General features: G+C 52.3%; 2 protein-coding genes across 5 annotated transcripts; both read left to right on the top strand.

Annotated features, from left to right (window-relative positions):
• The first annotated feature begins 525 nt into the window (after positions 1–525).
• Positions 526–8239, top strand: LOC148320640 (platelet-derived growth factor receptor beta-like). Of its 2 annotated transcripts, XM_088279456.1 has the most exons (28): positions 526–1051; positions 1355–1421; positions 1832–1900; positions 1998–2092; positions 2444–2642; positions 2708–2968; positions 3030–3160; positions 3317–3398; positions 3607–3681; positions 3846–4035; positions 4385–4500; positions 4581–4692; positions 4817–4919; positions 4981–5089; positions 5154–5248; positions 5320–5452; positions 5534–5638; positions 5735–5839; positions 5906–6008; positions 6119–6198; positions 6576–6691; positions 6776–6898; positions 6983–7094; positions 7154–7253; positions 7460–7565; positions 7656–7758; positions 7833–7965; positions 8042–8239. In XM_088279456.1, the coding sequence occupies exons 2-28, from the start codon at positions 1412–1414 to the stop codon at positions 8109–8111; spliced, it is 3036 nt and encodes a 1011-aa protein (XP_088135582.1). In that variant the 5' UTR covers positions 526–1051; positions 1355–1411; the 3' UTR covers positions 8112–8239. The 2 variants fall into 2 exon arrangements, 1 of the variants encoding a protein (XP_088135582.1); XR_015839586.1 differs by lacking the exons at positions 7656–7758; positions 7833–7965; positions 8042–8239 and having other exon boundaries at positions 6656–6691; positions 7460–7507.
• A 1101-nt stretch (positions 8240–9340) lies between these two features.
• csf1rb (colony stimulating factor 1 receptor, b) lies at positions 9341–16848 on the top strand. 3 transcript variants are annotated; one of them, XM_088279458.1, is made up of 22 exons: positions 9341–9453; positions 10163–10432; positions 10518–10826; positions 11202–11338; positions 11407–11563; positions 11803–12130; positions 12502–12617; positions 12696–12804; positions 12875–13035; positions 13168–13280; positions 13510–13639; positions 13709–13810; positions 14147–14257; positions 14324–14468; positions 14563–14624; positions 14713–14804; positions 14904–15026; positions 15487–15598; positions 15673–15772; positions 15848–15968; positions 16038–16131; positions 16208–16848. In XM_088279458.1, the coding sequence occupies exons 1-22, from the start codon at positions 9411–9413 to the stop codon at positions 16267–16269; spliced, it is 2997 nt and encodes a 998-aa protein (XP_088135584.1). In that variant the 5' UTR covers positions 9341–9410; the 3' UTR covers positions 16270–16848. The 3 variants fall into 3 exon arrangements, with proteins under 3 accessions (XP_088135584.1, XP_088135585.1, XP_088135583.1); XM_088279457.1 differs by having other exon boundaries at positions 9421–9453; positions 10077–10432; XM_088279459.1 differs by lacking the exons at positions 15848–15968; positions 16038–16131; positions 16208–16848 and having other exon boundaries at positions 9417–9453; positions 10077–10432; positions 15673–15776.
• Positions 16849–16962: the final 114 nt, after the last annotated feature.

Genomic DNA, 16962 nt, shown 5'->3' with positions numbered 1-16962 from the left:
GCACGACAGTAATCTAGCCCAGATGTGGCACGAGCTGTGTCTGATCGGTCTGAATACTGGAATCTAATATGCGGCAGAATCGCAAAGATGTGGCCATACCGGCGCGTGCGTCTGTGCGGCCGACAGCAGAAACAGAATCAGAATCTTCCTCGCTGGCCAAGTGTGTCAAAAGACACTTTTGTCTCACTTTGGAATTTGTCTCCAGTTGTATGAGCGCCGCCAAAATGACGTGACACAGACGATACAACACCATTTTATTTTTATGGCGCATTTCACAACAGATGGGCCTTTCCATATGGTGTCGTATCAATTGGCAGGTAATACGAATGCCTTGAAGGAAGATACAGACCACCAACAATTAAAAGCCTTCATGAGACAAAACAAAGTTGCAAGAGTGTCATCGTTTGAACTCTCCTTCAAAGGAGATCAATTTTCTTCACATGATAGACTCTCCCTCGCCGGGGTGTCCCCACATTGGACCTCCCGTGTCACTTTTGCTGGTACTGTCGCAAGTAAAAAGACTCAAGGATGACATTTGTGCTGGAGCAAAAACTAAAGTCTACAATCCGTGAGGTGTTCCGCTGCAATTGCAAATATCGCAGATGCGGACAATTGAAAAGTAAATGTTGACACGGTAGAGTGGGTCTGTGTGTTGTCCAATTACACGCAAGACTCAAACACTAAGAAATGGATTCATTGCAGATCATCTATGAGTTGTGTATCAAATGCCGTGTATTTCAAATGTCGAGACGTGTGTCCACATAGACAGAGCAGAGTTGATGTCTAAGTTGGTGGAGATTAGTTTTTTTTTTCCTTCAACTTTCCACATTTACGACTCACTGTGTGTGTGTGTGTGTGTGTGTGTGTGGTGGACCTCAGTTGACTTCCTGTCTGGTTTGGCAGAGCTGCAGATTGAAAACAGACGCTTTCTCTCTGTCTCCCCCCCGCTCGCCCGTTCAGTGAGCGAGTCAGTTTGCTTCCAGTCATCGAGCGGTGGGACGAAAAAGATTCGGAAAGAGAAGGGGGGGCGCCGAAAAGAAGAGAGAAAAAGGTGAGACAAAAACTATTTTGATGTGACTCTGGATTGGATGCTGGTGTGAAAACTTTTTTTTTTTTACTTCACTCCTCGAACGGATGGGCGATATTTTTTAAACTCTCTTTACGGATCCCAATAGCAATTGTGGATCTTGTAATCGGCAGCCGACTTTCCATAGAAGCAAAGACGAGAAAGTTTGTTGATGGCTGTAGCAGACACGTGTTGACTCCGCCTCCGTGTGGTGATCCGCTCATATTTTCCACAAATTGTTTCTTGTTTATTGATTTCACATTTTGTCATCTGTTTATCTTTGAGCAGGTTGATCATTTTTGCATCTTCTGATCCTCGCCAAAGCAAATTCGACATGACCGACTGATGCGGGCTGGTGAGTGTCACGCGTAACAACTTGCAGTTGGCCCTGTGACCAGCGCCATGTCATGTTTGGCAAGTCACAAGTATGCGTTACACACGACACACAATTGCAGCAACATGTTTCATATGTGTAACGAGTAACATGGAGCGAGGTGTAGGATGCGGCATGTTGCGCGTAGCATGCAACCTTGGAACATGTAGCATCAAGTGCAGAACGTGTGACACAAATGATAACGTGGAAAATGCACCGTGCCGTGTCACAGGTGACCGCTTCAAACATGTTACATGGAATGTGTGACATCACGGAACGGTCACATGCAACACGTTACGTACCGTACGTTCATCTTGTCACGTGTTGCAACATGTTGCTACCTGGAGCAGGCCACGATCAAAGAGGAACAAGTTTGTGATGTGATTGATCAGAGTTGGGAGTCATGCTGGTGCCTGTCAGAGTACTAACAGGAAGTCTGAAACTTCTGCACTTCCTGTTGGGTCAGTAAGAACACAAAGTGGCTGTCTGTCCTTCTTGCTGATTGGCTAGGTGGACTGACCACAGTCTATGTGGTTGTGCATGTGTGTGTGTTTATAGGCGTGCTCCTGGTTCTTCCTGAAGGCGTTGTCAGTCTGGAGCTGATTCCACTCGCTTCCCGGGTTCTGCTCCAGTCTCACTCCAACTTTACTGTGGTCAGTAAGACTTCTCATGTCTCTCTCTCCGTCGACTCGTCACGCGTTCGCGTTTGTTGTAGAAAATAAATAGCCATGGCCCGAAGTCTGTGAGAGTGGGGAACTACTTGGTTGAGTCAAAACACCATTTCTGGATCTTCATCTGAAGGCCTCTTTGTACTCCCGCGTATGCGCGGGCCGTAACGGCCACGTTGCATCACGCGGCCGACACGCGACACGTTGTGACCTTCCGACCTCCACGCTCCGTTTCTCCCCAAACCAAACCGAAATCTCCCAACACCAGAAGACTCGAGCGTCTCGTGCTGCTTTTATCACGCTCAGATCTTGGCGTGACTCTTGTCTGTCTCGCAGGTGTGTTCCGGGTGGGCCGAGGTGTCATGGCGCTTGCCGTGGCAGGAGTCCCAAGAGGGCGACGTGGCGGTGGAACGGCAAGGATCCCGCAGCATCCTGCGGCTCTTCAACGTCACCTGGAGGAATTCCGGGAGGTACACGTGCGAGGGCTCCTCACCCGATCAGATCCGGGAGATGGACATCTTTGTACCTGGACAAGGTGAATTTCGGATGGCCGCCGGATTTATTGTCACGCAGTACGATGATTGTTTGGGCCCCCCTCAGGTCCGGACCAGTGGTTTGTTCCGGTGGGTCCGGGTGTGGTGATGAAGGACAAGGAGGAGGACACCATCCCCTGCGTGGTGTCCAACCCGCTTCTGAACGTCAGCCTGTACGAACGCGGGGACGACGTGCCGACGTCCGGACTGAAATACGAGCCGGGCCGCGGCTTCAGCGGACGCCTCAACGACTCGTCTTACGTGTGCGTGGCCTCCGACGGTTCGGAGGAGACGCGCTCGCAGATCTACTACGTCTTCAGTGTCGTGGGTGAGTTTGCTCACTCACCAGTCCTGGTCGCCCGTCTGCGGCTCACCGAGCTGTCTGCCAGTTGCCAAGCAGATGGAGGTGGACTTGATGGCGTCCGGCCGAACGGTGAAGCGTGGACAACCGCTCGTTGTCAACTGCAGCGTCCAAGACATCGACATGGTCTACTTCTCTTGGAACTTCCCTCGCAGAGAGGTAATCGTTGTCTCGGATCACATTCTCGTATGACTGGCAGGTGACGCTCACATTCTTCAACTGACAACGTTTGAATCGGCCGACTGGTGGCCTCGCTCGCCAACCGCAAGCTTGACTGACAGGGCGATGACGTTTGTGTGTTTTGTGTCGTTCCAGGAAATTGAGCCGCTCACAGAATTTTTGCCCAATCAAATCCGGTCATTTGTCAACATCCCCTCGGCGACGCTGGCCGACTCCGGTAGGTGCTGATGACGCGGGCGGTTTCTATGCTAACTGTCAGAGTTGGGCAGTCCGGCCCGTGGGCGGAACAGTCCGGCCCGGCCAGACGCCCGTTTTTTGGGTTGGGCTGTCACCTCATTTTTATGAATAAGTCCGGAGGGCGGCGGGGGACAGACGGGCAAAAAAGGCTCAAGTGGCCTGCTCACCGTTTTGGATGCTTCCTGCAGGTGTGTACGTGTGTGCAGTCCAGGAAACACTGCAGGGACGACGTATGGAAAAAAACATCACCGTGAACGTCCTGGGTGAGCACACACATACAAATCCGCACAAACACAAACAAAACACGCGTTCCAGCGAGCACAACCTCAGACACAAACAATCCAGAAGAGACGGACCAACACGCCCGCATGAGCCTTCATACGGTCACGCAGACGCAAAGACTCAGTCGCATGCGAACTCTCCACAGATCGCGGTTACGTTTCTGCGTGTGCCACACATGACACCAACGTGTCTTCGCTGGTCGGCCACACGGTGGCGCTGAAGGTGGCGGTGGACGCCCACCCTCTGCCCACGGTGCTGTGGCGCAAAGATAACCGGAGTGTTGTCATCACCGCGGGAACAACTGTCGTGTCCACTACAAGTGTGACGGACGGCAGGTACACGAACCGTGACGCAAATGTTTCGCAAACGGAAAAACTAACCGTGACCCAAAGAACAATGCGACCTTTACGCTATCGATAATAGCAACCGTCATGACAACAACAATGCTTGTAATGCTAACTTATAAGCTAGCACAAAGGCTAACCATGACGTTAGAAACAATGCTGATTGCTGCTAACAACAATGCTAAAGTGACGCTAACATCAATGCTAACATGACGCGAACAACGATGTCAACTGTCATGCTAATGTGATGCTAACAGCTATGCTAACCTGACACTAACAACAATAACTATGATGCTAAAAGCAATTGTAAGTGGCTAAATTGGGCTTGTGTTGGCTACAGATACGTGAGCACGTTGACCTTGATGAGGGTCCGCTTGGAGCAAACGGGAAGTTACGCAGCCAGGATCTTCAATGAAGATGACCAACAGGACGTGTTCTTCTACCTGCAAGTTGAAGGTAAGTGAGTCAGTCACTCGTGATTGACAGCTCTCCAACTCAGTGTGTGTGCACGCGTGCTTCTACATGTGTCTCTGCAGCACCCCCGAGGATCTCGTCACTGACGGAGACGAGCACTCGGGCTATGTTGTGCGTCAGTGAAGGAGCTCCGCCCCCTTCTGTCTCCTGGTTCACGTGTCACAGTGCCCACGGGTAAGGAGAACTTAGCTTAGCATTAGCTAACAGCATCGTTGCCGTTTGACTGCCCACATGGTGACGCATTCACATGAAGTGGTTTTGTGTGACGCCACGGGAAATGTTGGGCGTTTGTCCGCAGGTGCGCGAACGGGACAGGTAGCTGGACGAGCCAGTCAGGTGCTTCGGAGGGCGCGATTGTGCAGGAGAACATCACCGTCCTGGCAGACCGAGGCCTCACCCAGGTAAACCATGCCGTCATCCTGCATGGGGGGCCTGTGACGTCATCAGTCCTCGCCCTGGCAGGTGCGCAGCCTGCTGAGCCTGGAGACCGCAACCACCTTGACCGCCGTCCGATGTGAGGCCTCAAATTCTGCGGGACGGCGAGCCAGAGACCTCCGACTGGCGTCCACTAGTACGTGGGATGGATTGATGATGACGGACTGAAGATTCGTAGTGACCAAGCGCATCGTGTCCAGCTCTTTTGTCTCAGGTGGCCATGTTGGTGCTGGTTTTGGTTCTTGTGGTTATCGCCATCATCTTCCTGATCATACTCATCATCCTGTGGAGAAAAGTCAGTAGTACTCCATGTCGTGGTGTGCCCACGCAACACAGAAGTGCACTGCAAGTCCTCTCGCCCTTCAGAAACCTCCATATGAAGTCCGTTGGAAGCTGATTGGTTCCGTCAGTCCCGATGGCCTTGAGTACACCTACCTGGATCCTGCCCGGCTTCCCTACAGAGCCTCTTGGGAAATACCTCGGGACAACATAGCACTAGGTCGCGGTAGTACTACATAGTACGGTTGCAGTACCAAGTAGCAGACTGCACTCGAGCCTCGTTGCCGTGTGGTGTGCGCAGGTGAGGTGTTGGGTTCGGGAGCTTTCGGCCGAGTGGTGGAAGCCGAGGTGTCGGGTCTTCTCCGAGACCAGAAGACCACCCGAGTGGCTGTCAAGATGGTCAAATGTGTGTGTAGCACTTACTGATTACCTGTGTTTCCGTGTGTGGTATCGCTATCCAGAAGCTGACGGTGATGCTAAACGTGCGCGTTTTTGTGTTCAGCCAACAGCGGGGCGTGTCGGTCGTTGTTGTCCGAGTTGAAGATTTTGTGTCATGTGGGTCCCCACGTGAACGTCGTCAACCTGCTTGGAGCGTGCACGTCAGGAGGTGACCTCAGCATTCAATGGGGCCCCCTGCTGGCCGCCACCTCGCTGACATCTGCCTCCTGCGTAGGTCCCATCTATGTGCTCACCGAGTTCTGTTGCCACGGCGACCTGGCCAACTTCCTGCGACGCCACAAACACACTTTTGTTCACGGCGACGCACTCGCTAAGAGGTAGACACAAACACACTCAAAAGCAGGAAGACTCACTTCCACACAAAGAACACACATCCACGCACATGCACACACAAACAGACACACTGCGTGCGTGTGCGTGCATACAGAGAGCCCGACGGTGGCTACATGGACATGAGCAAGCAGGAGGGCGGCGCCGTCCTCAGTGACAACGAAAATGCGGCCTCAGGTGAGACGGGAACATCATGAGTGATTTGTGTGCTTGTACCTCCTCCCCCATGGTCTTCCTCCACATGTACTTGCCCCGCCCTACGTGCTAATGTACTTCTTTGAGTGGATGCTTACATACCTGCTATGTCTGTTTGTGTGTACCAGTGTACCCGTACCTGCTTGTACCGCTTGTGCAGCTGCTAATGTGTGTGTATACCATTTTTCCCCCCTTAGCGTGCAATACCTGTACCTATTGTGTACATCTTCCTGCTTGCTGTGTACCTGCTTGTGTTGGTTTTACCCATGTGAACCTCTGCTTGTCACTGTACCGACAGTATATCAATGTGTTTCACGACGCGTGCGTGCGTACGGGTGTGTGTGTGTGTATACCTTCAGACCAGAAAGAGCCGTCGTCTCCACTTGTCAGCGACTCGACCACTCTGGGCTTGAGTGACCTCCACAGCTTCTCTTTTCAGGTCGCCAGTGCCATGAACTTCCTGGCCTCACGCAATGTACGCTCGCGCAACTCAACAGGGCCTCTCGACGTCCGCTTAGCGTGTGAATAGCTGGAGGTTAGCGTGTGTCATGTGTCGCAGTGCATCCACAGAGACCTGGCAGCCCGGAACATCCTGGTGTGCGAGGAGCGGCTGGTGAAAGTGGGCGACTTTGGCCTGGCTCGAGATCTGCTCAAAGATCAGGACTACGTGGCCCGAGGACACGTCAGTGCCATGCGACAACACGTGACGTCACGAGTGGTGTGTCACGACCGTGACATCAATTTCTCCTCGTGACTTTCCCAACAGACCTTGCTGCCTCTCAGGTGGATGTCCCCGGAGAGCATTTTCCAACGCGTTTACTCCTTCCAGAGCGACGTGTGGTCCTACGGGGTTCTACTGTGGGAGATCTTCTCTTTGGGTAAGATGCTACGACAGGTCACACTGCATGTCGTGTCATACGCGTGTGTTTTGCTGCAGGTGAAAGACCGTACTCGGACCTCCCCATGACACTCCAATTCTATGCGGCGCTGAAGAGAGGACACCGCTTGGCGCAACCACAGCACGCCAACTCCAACATGTATGACTTGATCTGCTTGCGTGTGTGACGTATGATGTATGACAACATGATAGGACCTCATCACATGACAACTGCTATGGGATCGGCCAACACGTATGCCATATGTCTGACAAGTGAAAACATCATGGGAAGCAACACGAAATGATGTGTTTGAAATAAGGCGCGTAAAATAGGACAGCGTGTGACAAGATGATACGTGTGCTCAGTTACGGCATGATGCAGGCGTGCTGGAGCGAGCATCCCGGTTCCAGGCCATCGTTTTCGTCCTTGGTGGCGTCCCTGGACGCCACGTTGACGGACGACTGCAGAAAGGTGACAATGTCCTTCGCATCCTCATTGTCCTATCCTCAAAGTGTTCTCGTCAAGGTCAACTTCAATGTTGTCCGTTTGCGTCCTTCCCAGACGTACGCCAGACTGACGGACAACTTCTTGACAGGCAACCATCCGGCGGTTGTTCGATCCCGACTTACGTCCGTGGGCGTCAACGCGCCAAGCAGCACCAACGGTGAGACTCCGCCACGCGTTATTCAAAAGGCGGCTTAAAATGTCACCCGTGTCAACCATGGCCTCTCGGTTCAGGAAGTAACGTGCCGGAGGCGACGGTTCGCCTGTTGGAGGCGGGACCGGAGGAGGCGGGACCCTCCCCTGGTCAATACATCCTTCCTGTCAAGGCGGGGACGCACGAGGGCGGCACTGCGCTGGACGCAGACAGGTAGCGTCATGACCATGATTATGATTGTGACGGCGACGATGATGATGATGATTTGGTTGCTGTGTTTCCCATTCAGAGCTGAAGAGTCGCCCGCTGCACCGGCAGTGACATCATCAGGTGAAGGAGAGGAGGAAAGCCGTGTTTGAGAAACTCGTTCATATCGATCACATTCTTGTAACGATTGTGACGACGTTATCGTGATGCAATACTTCTGTCATTTATTTTCTAACAACTTCTTCTTCTTCTTCTCCTTTGCTTCCAATAAAGTCGTGAAATACCAGCAGCCTTTCCAACTTGTTTTGTTCTCTCAACATGAAAACAAAGATGGCCCCCGTCCGCCCGCCCGCCCGCTTGTGTGAATTTTCTCCTCTCGATTTTTCTTCTGTCTGAGATCCAGGGGTGATCTGACGCCATTGAAGGGTTGAGACTGGTTGCGGTCTAAGATTGCAATTGGAGCTCTCTTGAGGTCTTAGACTGTTGGACAATTGAGACCACTGGAATTTTTACTTTATTTTTTTTCAAGGTCCGAAACTGTTCGTTATCTGAGGCGCTTGCGGTCATCGACCGTTGAATGTTTGAGACCGTCAAGGGTTGGAGACTTTTAGAGATCTCACGCTATTTTTATTTGAGGTCTGAAGGCAGAAGAGGTCTGAGATTATCGGAAATTGGAGTCTGGTAGGGGTCTGACCTCACTGGACATCCAAAGCCATTGGAGGTTTAGGACCACGGAGGGTCTTATGTTACATAAGGTTTGAAACCGGTTGATATTCGTGGCCATTGGCAATCTGAAACTTTCTGGTCCGAGAGTCAGGATAGTCTGTAGCCCTCTGAGATCTGAGCCCATTGAGGCTCTGACATGGTTTGCGGTCTGAAGATTACAGTTTGGAGATCTGACTTTGCAGGTCTGACGCCAAAAAAGGCTTGAGAATTGTTGGACATTTGAGGCTGCTGGAGGTCTGATCTCATTGAAGGTGTAAGGCTGTTGTTGAAAATGCCAAAAAAGCTTTGAGAATGTTGGACGTTCAAGCCCATTGGAGGTCCAAAATTGTTTGAGATCCGAGTGTTGCTAGTCTCAAAGCTGTGAAAGAAACTGAGGCCACTTTTGTGTTTCAGAAATTGTTTGAGGTCTGAGGCTGTTGGTTGTATTATCTGAGGCCATTGGTAGTGTAAGGCTACCGTTTGAGCTTGGAGACTATCAAAGGTCTGAATTTGCATCCAGGTCTGAGGCCATGGACGGATCGAGACTGTTGGCCATCCAAGGCTGTTTTCATGTCTGATGATGCCGAAGGCCACTTGAAGGTCTCCGACTGTCGGATGTCTGAGACCTCGGCGAGACGTTTTGAGTGAGCTTGGGGGAGCTGAGGAGGCGGGCTAAGCCTTGTGAGCGCATATCAGGAAGTTGAAGAACTGCTTGAGTGTCAGTCAGTCAGAGGAAGAAGAGGAAGATGTTGTTACTTTTCCTCCTACTGCCACTCGTCTCTGCTGAAGGTAAGAAACCAAACCGAATCAAATCCCTACCTGTGTAGCATAGATGAAAAAAGGAAGTCATGAGTAGTTACTTTTGTGATTTAGTGGAAAGAAGAACTTGTGTTGATGTACTTTGACCAGGCAAAAATTGTGCCCCCGCCGCCCCCCCCAACACATTTCGTATGTCACTTGGTGTTCATTCGAGTCTGTCCGACGAAACTATGGGTCATATATTGATAATAACAAACACATTCCATGACAGCCAGTGCACTGATTGATGGCATGTGGGCGGAGCTACCTGCTCTCTCCCACAGGGCGGTGCTAGGAGTGTTTGCGGCTAATGTTAGCATGTGAAAATGAGATGTTTTAACTGTTAACATTTGACAATTCGACCATTTTCCCTGATCCTGATGAGGACAGCAGCTTTTCTTCCTGTTTTTTGTTTTCTTCTTTTCCAAACACACACACATGCATGTTACTTCCAAACTGCTGACAGACGTTAAAGTCAAAGGTTTCACTTCTGTTTTTCTCACTATCTTGTGAAACTCTTCTTGAAAATCTCTTTGGCCTCAAAATAAACTTCCCAAATCATTTCAAAGAAAAATGAGCTCATATTTGCATTGTTATTGCCCCCCGAAAATCAGGACAACTGAAAATGTGTAAAAGAGTTTGGAGCTCATGCTGAGAAGATCTCCTGATCACATGTTGGACCCTTTTCTCTTGCTTGAAGACTTTTCTTCTCCATCCATTCGACTGAACTCGCACCCGGTGCCGAACCTGTCTGAGGTGGCTTTGAGTGCAGGCTCCGCTTTCGTCCTCAGTTGTCACGGCAATGCGTCCTTGCACTGGTCCAGCACGGCGTTCCGCTCTGCATCGGCGGTGCGGGACGGCGTGCTCAAGGTTTGGCATGCCCAACCAAGACACACGGGAACGTACCGGTGCGCATATACCAACCGCAGCCTTGAACACCTTCACGCCTCGGTGCACCTGTACGTCAAAGGTGAGCTTGTCAGCGAAGATGTCACTTCCCGTGTCAAACATCCCCGTTGATGAGGTGATGACTTCCTTCATCAATCATCCGTCAGATCCGTCCGACCCTTCCAAGGTCTTTGTGACACCTCGCTTCACGCCCAACATCAGGGAGGGTGACGACTTTCTGTTCCGCTGTCTGCTGACCGACCCGTCGGTGACCAACCTCACCCTCCGAGCGGAGGGGGACCGGGCTGGGGGGCGTGGCCACGCTCTGCCTCCGGGCATGAACGTGAGCGCGGATCCTCGTGTAGGAGTCGTCATACACAATGTGGACAGGAAGTTCAACGGACGCTACGTCTGCACCGCCTGGAAGCACAAGACGCGCGTGACGTCCGACACGCTGCACCTCATCGTCATGCCAAGTAAGAAGCCCGTCGAACACTCACCTGGCCATCTCTCCGGCCTTTCTATCTGGACTCGTCTGTCTCTCACCTCTGTCAATCTCACTTGTCCGTCTTTCACCTGTCTGGCTCTCATCAGTCTGTCTGTCTGTTTTCGCACCTGTCTGTGCTTCCTTGCTGCCTGTTTCACAACTGGCTGTGTGTCACCTGTCTGCCCCTCAAGTGTCTCTCTGCTTTCTGTTTCACACCTGTCTGTCTGTCTGTCTCCCAACGGTCTCTCACTTGACGGTCTTTGACCCGTCTGACTCGTGTCTGTCTCTCGGTTGTTTGTCCTTTGCCTGTCTCTCTCTCTCCCTCATTCATTTGTCTCTCTCCTTCCGGCGTGTGTATGTTTAGGGCAGCGTCGTCCTCCGGAGGTGTCACTGGATCAGAGTGATTTTTTCCGTGTGGCGGGAGAAACGTTTGCGGTGACGTGTGCGACAAGCAGCCCCTCCCTCATCTACAACGTCTCCTGGACGCACCCCGAAGTAGAGGTGCGACTTGCTCTTTGATGTTGAGGATGCTTGATGTCGTTTCACATTTGCCGCATGCTCACCTCCAGGCTCCAAACGCGACGCTGACCCGTCGCTATATTAGCAACCGCTTTTACAACACGCTGACCGTTGGCGCTGTCAGTCGACAGCACGCGGGACGCTACACGTGCACGGCGAGGAACAAGGCCGGCAACGCTTCCGCAACGGCCAGGCTCCGCGTCTTAGGTGAGCGGACAATGTGACGTGTGCAAGACCGATGTGACCTTAGCTTCAAGCGGGTCAAGTTGGGATCCTACGACAGTTCAAGCAAGACGAGTAAAATTGGGTCTTTGGTGACGACAAGTCGTCATAACATAAAGAGCCGATCCAAAAATTCATGTGACTGGAGTCTCCCGACACTGGAAGGCCGATCGGCTCATGAGATCCGTGTCCATCACATATTTCGCGCGTGTTCTCTCCAACAGATGCTCCCTTCCTGACTGCCTACCTGGAGCGCATTACGACTGCTCCGAATGTTAGCGAGAAAGGTACGGAGCCGTTTGGACGACGACATGCCAACGCAAGTGATGAGTCCGTGACGAACAACTGGCAAGTGCTAGCTAACTTTAGCTCAGACACGGTGGAGGCTGCGCAGTTTAGCAGCAGCACGGTGGACGTGCTTGAAGGCGGAGACGTCATGTTGACCGTCGCCGTGGAAGCGTACCCGCCGGTCAAGAGCCTTGAATGGACCTGGCCGACACCTGCCAATGTCAGTGTGGCAAACATGCCGAGCTACACCTCACATGGCTACAGGTTAGCATGAGCCATGATGTCCTCTCCCAACATAATCTGCTTTACTTCAGCTTTCCTGTCCTGTCCTATTTGCGACTTATTGCACCCCGTCATCACACGGTGGAGCACTACTTTGCTTCTGTCCCCGTCCAGTCCCGCCGTGTCCCGTTGTTGTCCTCTTGGCCACTCGTTGAATTTCTTCTTCAAATGGTGTTGCACTGCCTGGCTGACCAAGCCTGGCCTCTCCTGTCCCGTGTCCCGTCCCGTCCTGTCCCCTATTCTTTTTGTGTATTGTTACGTATTTGTTGGATCCACTCCAAAGATCTGAGATTCCGAGGGTTAGGTCCTCGTGACGTAAAGAATTTCCTGATTCCGAAAGTTTGCAATGGCAGGTCCCAAGCGAGTCTGCTGCTGCGGCGCGTGCGTGACGAGGAGAAAGGTCTTTACACGCTATTCTACGCAAACGCCCTCGTTAGTGGCTCATTCAACTTTGACCTGCGAGTTCTTTGTAAGCAACGCTTCGTGTTTCTCGTGGTGCTCAATGGCGCCGTTGATCTGATGGGTTGGTTTATTGGGTGCGACGCAGGCATTCCAAGCGGCGTCATCACGATGCAAAATGACACCCTGACCTGCAGCGGTTCCGGTTTCCCGCCACCCACCATCTTGTGGTTGCGATGCAGCGGCCTCGTCAAAACGTACGTTCAAAACGGGCCGGGGAGCCGTCTCCGTTTGGATCCCTTGAGTCACTCGAATTTTCTGATGCAGGTGCGGCGACGTGGCGGAAAATCAGCCTGATGCTGTCACCATACAGGAGGGGGAGGAGCTGAAGATACACCTGGTCCTCCCGCAAGCACCAACTGATGACATCACCATCGAGTGCGTGTCCATCAACAGCGTGGGACGCTGGCGGGATGTCTTCTTCCTCCGTAAGGGTGTAAACAAAACATCCACGTTTTTTGAGAACTTTTTGGATTCGCCGACCCGCTGAAGTTTTTCTCCCTCTTTGAGCACCGACGTTCTGTCCACATGTTCCAATCGTGTTGTTGTTGCTGCGTCAGCTTCCGCCGGTTCCGGCGGCAGGAAAGTGTTGACGGCGACCCTGGCGGCCACCTCAGCAGGCGCCGCCCTGCTCCTCCTGCTCGTCGTCCTCCTCGTCTGCTGGATCAGACGGGTTCGTGGGTCGTCTTGGACGCGCTTCATCTTCATCCTCCTTCCTCTTCCTTTTGCCGCTCCTCCCCCTCCTCTCCCTCCTTCTTTAACCCCTCGTCAGCCCCTTCTGCCTCCTCCTCCTCCTCATCTTGGTTTTCCATCTCCTCCTCTTCGTCACCTTCCGACTCCTCTTGCTCTTTTCGGCCTCCTCATTCATGTCCTCCTTGTCTTTCCTCTCGTCCCCTTTGCAGAAACCCAAGTACGAGATTCGTTGGAAGATCGTGGAGAGTTGCCACGGGAACAACTACACGTTTGTGGACCCCAGCCTGCTGCCATACAACAACCTCAAGTGGGAGTTTCCTCGAGACAAGCTGCGCCTGGGTAATCTTTGACCGCCGTCCTCTCTCGGGCGTTGAACTTTGACCCCGTCACTTGCTCTCTCTCCCTCAGGGGGTGTGTTAGGGTCGGGGGCGTTTGGGAAGGTGGTGGAGGCCACGGCCTACGGCCTCGGCAGCCAGGACGAAACGCGCGTCGCCGTCAAGATGCTCAAACGTAAAACGCAACGACACGACCACTACACAACTAATACACGAAGGAGTTTGACACAAGAAGTGCTACGCAACAACTGCACTTCAACGACACAACCCCCGCACCACAACTACAGCGCAACAAATCAACGACTCCTACGACCACTACGCTATATTACGCAACTGCTACAAAGCAGCCCCACGAGTTGTACTTCAACTACCACGAAACAAATACAACACAACTAACCGACGCGCAACGACGACACAAATACAAATACGCTTCACACAAAACGACATGACTGCGAATCACCGACTTGAGAGCAAAGTCGCTCACCAGTCGGTCTTGCCGTTGTGTCTGCAGCGAGCGCTCACTCCGAGGAGCGAGAGGCGCTGATGTGCGAGTTGAAGATTCTCAGCCATCTCGGTTACCACGACAACATCGTCAACCTGCTGGGGGCCTGCACTCAAGGAGGTCGCCTCTCCAAGTTCTCCTCTCGCTTAAGTCCACTTGAGTTGACTCTGCTGCCTTCACTCGCAGGACCCGTGCTGATGATCACTGAGTACTGTTTCCACGGCGACCTGCTCAACTTTCTGCGCGCGCACGCTCACCACTTTGTGGCGGCCATGTTGAGTCTGCAGCAGGCCGAGCACGATGCCAAATACTCCAACGTCAGACTCAGGAGGTGAAACATCCTCTTCTTCTTTTTCGCATATGCGCACGCATCTCACAATATTGGCGCGTGTGTGTGTGTGTGTGCGCATGCTTCTGTGATGCAGTGACAGCGGGATCTCATGTTGTTCCGAATATCAGGAAATGCAACCGATGCTTTCACACTCAGGTAACACACACACACACACACACGCACACATGCGCGCGCACCCCTTCCCACAATAACATTTGTGTGTGTGTGTGTGTGTGTCCTTCAGGCGTTGGGCAAAGTGCACCTTTGTGTATGAGTGACCTGATGAGGTTTTCATACCAGGTGGCTCAAGGTTTGGACTTCCTGTCAACACGAAATGTAACACACACGCGCGCACACCAACATGCACACGCACTTCTCTGAGTGTGGCGAACCAATGTGCGTGTGTGTGTGTGTGCGTGTGCGTGTGCGTGTCAGTGCATCCACAGAGACGTGGCGGCGAGGAACGTGTTGCTGACCGACCGCCATGTTGCCAAAATCTGCGACTTTGGTTTAGCGCGAGACATCCGCAATGACGACAGCTACATCGTGCAAGGAAATGTCAGTGGACGACGACACGACTTGCACGCAACGGCCACGACTGCAAAACTCCCACACAACTACACAAGAATTGGACAGCAACTACACACAACTACTTGCTGACGACTACACAACGGCGACACCGTTATTACGTGACATTCGCACAGCAAGGACACGACGACTCCATGATTGATACACAACTATTGGCGAACGACGACACAACAATTACGCAACAACTACCTGGCTCGCACACAACTCCTGCGCAGCGACTACGCAACTAATATGCAACAATTGCACAAATTGCACGCACGCGACTACTATTACGCAATCGCTCGGCAACATTGCGCCACTGCTGCCGACGGCGCCCTCTTGTGTTTTACTTTGACAAGAAGCTTCCGCTGCGTTCTTCAATTGTGACCTGGCATCTTTTTGACGGTGACCGTGAGCATGCTGCGTGCTTTTATTTTGTGGATTTTGGCAGGCGCGTCTGCCGGTCAAGTGGATGTCCCCCGAGAGCATCTTCCAGTGCGTGTACACGGTGCAGAGCGACGTTTGGTCTTACGGCGTCCTGCTGTGGGAAATCTTCTCCCTCGGTAACCGCGGCAACGCTCGCTCCTCAACACTGTCGGAGCTCTCATGACCTCTGACCTCTGTCTGGCTCCTTCAGGGAAGAGTCCTTACCCCAACATGGCCGTGGATACCAAATTCTACAAGATGATAAAAGACGGCCGCCACATGGACCGGCCCGACTTTGCCCCGCCTCAAATGTGATTGAGCCCGTCCGTCAACGGCGCGGTTTGGGAGCGGAGATGGACAACTTGATCGACACGTCTCCTTTTCAGGTACCGGCTGATGTCATCGTGTTGGAATTTGGAGCCGACCGAGCGGCCCACGTTCAAGATGATCGGTCGGCTCATCGAAAGGCTCCTCCCCTCCGCCAAAGAGGCGGGTCCGAATGAGCAGGTGAGGCCCAATGGCGTGGCGACTTTACAGTTTGAATATTCAATCGCTTTCTTTTTTGGCCCGCTCAAGCCGACGTACAAAAACATCGACGAGCGCGAGGAAGACGAAGAGCGCGAGGAAGAAGACGGCGGGGGCGGAGACTCCTTGAAGTGGGAGGAGCAAGGTGACTCTCACTGAGCGGCTCTTCAAACTTGCTCGCGTGAAGCGTGTCGTCACCGCGCGTCTCTTTGCTGCTTCAGAGGGCGTCGAGGAGTCGATGCAGATGACGAGGATGACGAAGAATATTTACCAGCTCTCCTGATGCGCTCGTCCATTCAGCTTCATGATCATGCGCTTGAACTCAAAACATTTTTTTTTTTCACGTGACCCCAATCGTAGGATCGATAAAGACGACATGCAATGGCTGACCAACGTTATTCAGCAGAGCTGGGCACTTGACCTTTTTTTTGCCGGACAGTCGCCCTCCGGCCAACGACCTCGGTACCGATCCGGCCTCGACCCTCCGGCCTATTTCAAAAAACTTGTCGGCCCCCGACCACGTTCCCGCTCCTTGTTTGAATGTCTCCAATTGCCGTAACCTATACTCTAATTTCCCGTAGCCACTTTCCCTCTTCATGTGTATGGTTTGCCGTTGAAAATTACATTGATGAATGATCTTTGTTGTTCCGCGTTAGCTTTGCAGTCATTGAATTTCAACTGGGAGCGACAAATAAATCGGCTTTGCCTCGAATGTTTCCCATGTGAACCTCAAAGATGGCGTGACGCGGTCTTTGATGAGAATTGTCGCAATTGGAGCTTTATCGCTTGACGCCCGTTTGCTCACGTTGTCCTCTTGTACTTTTCCAGCGCATTAATAACAATAACTCATGTGACACTTTTACTGCCACTGGACTTTCTTTCATGCGCGCACACAAACACACACTTGCAGGGTGGGGGAGCTGAGGGGGAAAAAAAAAGTCATTTATTGTGTTGGCGCGTGTGTGCTGTTGATCAA

The sequence above is a fragment of the Idiotropiscis lumnitzeri genome, chromosome 17, assembly GCF_059441095.1.
Source record: "Idiotropiscis lumnitzeri isolate Australia: NSW breed Sydney's pygmy pipehorse chromosome 17, RoL_Ilum_1.0, whole genome shotgun sequence".
Classification (NCBI taxonomy): Eukaryota; Metazoa; Chordata; class Actinopteri; order Syngnathiformes; family Syngnathidae; genus Idiotropiscis; species Idiotropiscis lumnitzeri.
This window is presented reverse-complemented; position numbering and strand designations above follow the sequence as displayed.